This window comes from Seriola lalandi, unplaced genomic scaffold (genome assembly GCF_002814215.2).
Source record: "Seriola lalandi dorsalis isolate HSWRI2012SDOR001 ecotype SW California unplaced genomic scaffold, Sedor1 jcf7180002054614, whole genome shotgun sequence".
Classification (NCBI taxonomy): Eukaryota; Metazoa; Chordata; class Actinopteri; order Carangiformes; family Carangidae; genus Seriola; species Seriola lalandi.
In genome coordinates, this window is record NW_019525167.1 from 928,805 (window position 1) to 930,164 (window position 1,360).

Below are 1,360 nucleotides of genomic sequence, written 5' to 3' on the forward strand. Positions count from 1 at the left end.
TTTTTTTTAAATGCTATTTTATTGTCATCTTTATCTTCTATTTAAAGCACTTTGAACTGCCCTGTCTCTGGATGGTGCTGTATAAATAAACTTTGCCTATTCATACCGGCGTATCAGTGCAGCAGTACCTGTATGAGGCAGAGCAGAGGTCTGCCGGCGTATCTGATGCTCCTCTTCCAGTCTTTGCTGCTCGCTCTTCCTGCCAGACCTTCAAACTCAGTGGGCGTGAACCACTGCTGATTGTGTTTGATGCAACGACCTTTACCCCCTAAACACAACACAACACAACACAACACAACACAACACAACACAACACAACACAACACAACACAACAGTCAGTGTGGAGGGGTAATAACAGGACAAATTATACTCAGGCAAAAGTTTTGGAGGTTCGTCTGGAGGTATAAGTATCAATAGTAACTAAAACAGAACATAAATCTGGCTTACTGAAGAAAGCCTGGTTTAAATCCTGGTTTAGACTGGTAACGTTACTCTGACTACAGGTAATCACCTGATCCCAGTCGGTTCTTGTAGAGGACTCCGCTGGTGTTCCTGCAGCGGACTGGCAGCTCGTTGTTGTAGACCGAGGGGTCCCAGTTGTACTTAGAGCAGGAGTCTTTGTCCTGGGGTGGGGTCAGCGGGGTGGGCGTGGTCTGTTGACCTAAGGGACGCACAGGAGGACAAAACAAAGAGACACAGATGGGTCTCAGAGAGAGTGGTGGACGTCACTGTGCTTCAAGTTCAGGTTTTTATAGTTGTTATTTAACAGCTTGGTTCAATGTGGACGCCTCAGAGACAGCAGGATCTTCTCAGTAGTGTAACACACACACACACACACACACACACACACACACACAGTGTAACAGTGTGTAGTACAGCAGTCATAAAGTAGCTGTAATGCATCGTTTTAATCTTGTGCCATGTTTGCATTTCCTTGTTTTTAATGCCTTTTATTACTGCAGCACTTCTCAGTTTCTTACCTGATTTTTTATGCAATCTTGATATGACTTATTCATATATTTTTAATTATTCACATTTGTTTTTTTGTTTTTTTTTTAAATGCTATTTTATTGTCATCTTTATCTTCTATTTAAAGCACTTTGAACTGCCCTGTCTCTGGATGGTGCTGTATAAATAAACTTTGCCTATTCATACCGGCGTATCAGTGCAGCAGTACCTGTATGAGGCAGAGCAGAGGTCTGCCGGCGTATCTGATGCTCCTCTTCCAGTCTTTGCTGCTCGCTCTTCCTGCCAGACCTTCAAACTCAGTGGGCGTGAACCACTGCTGATTGTGTTTGATGCAACGACCTTTACCCCCTAAACACAACACAACACAACACAACACAACACAACACAACA

General features: G+C 43.5%; 1 protein-coding gene across 1 annotated transcript in view; it reads right to left on the bottom strand.

The window, feature by feature from the left end:
- The window catches only part of LOC111665090 (DEAF1 transcription factor), an 11,442-nt gene that overhangs the window by 7,377 nt on the left and 2,705 nt on the right, over positions 1 to 1,360 (bottom strand). Inside the window, 3 exon segments of the mRNA XM_087177617.1 lie at positions 129 to 268; positions 513 to 706; positions 1,179 to 1,318. Of these exon segments, the coding sequence (XP_087033743.1) occupies positions 129 to 268; positions 513 to 706; positions 1,179 to 1,318 (474 nt within the window).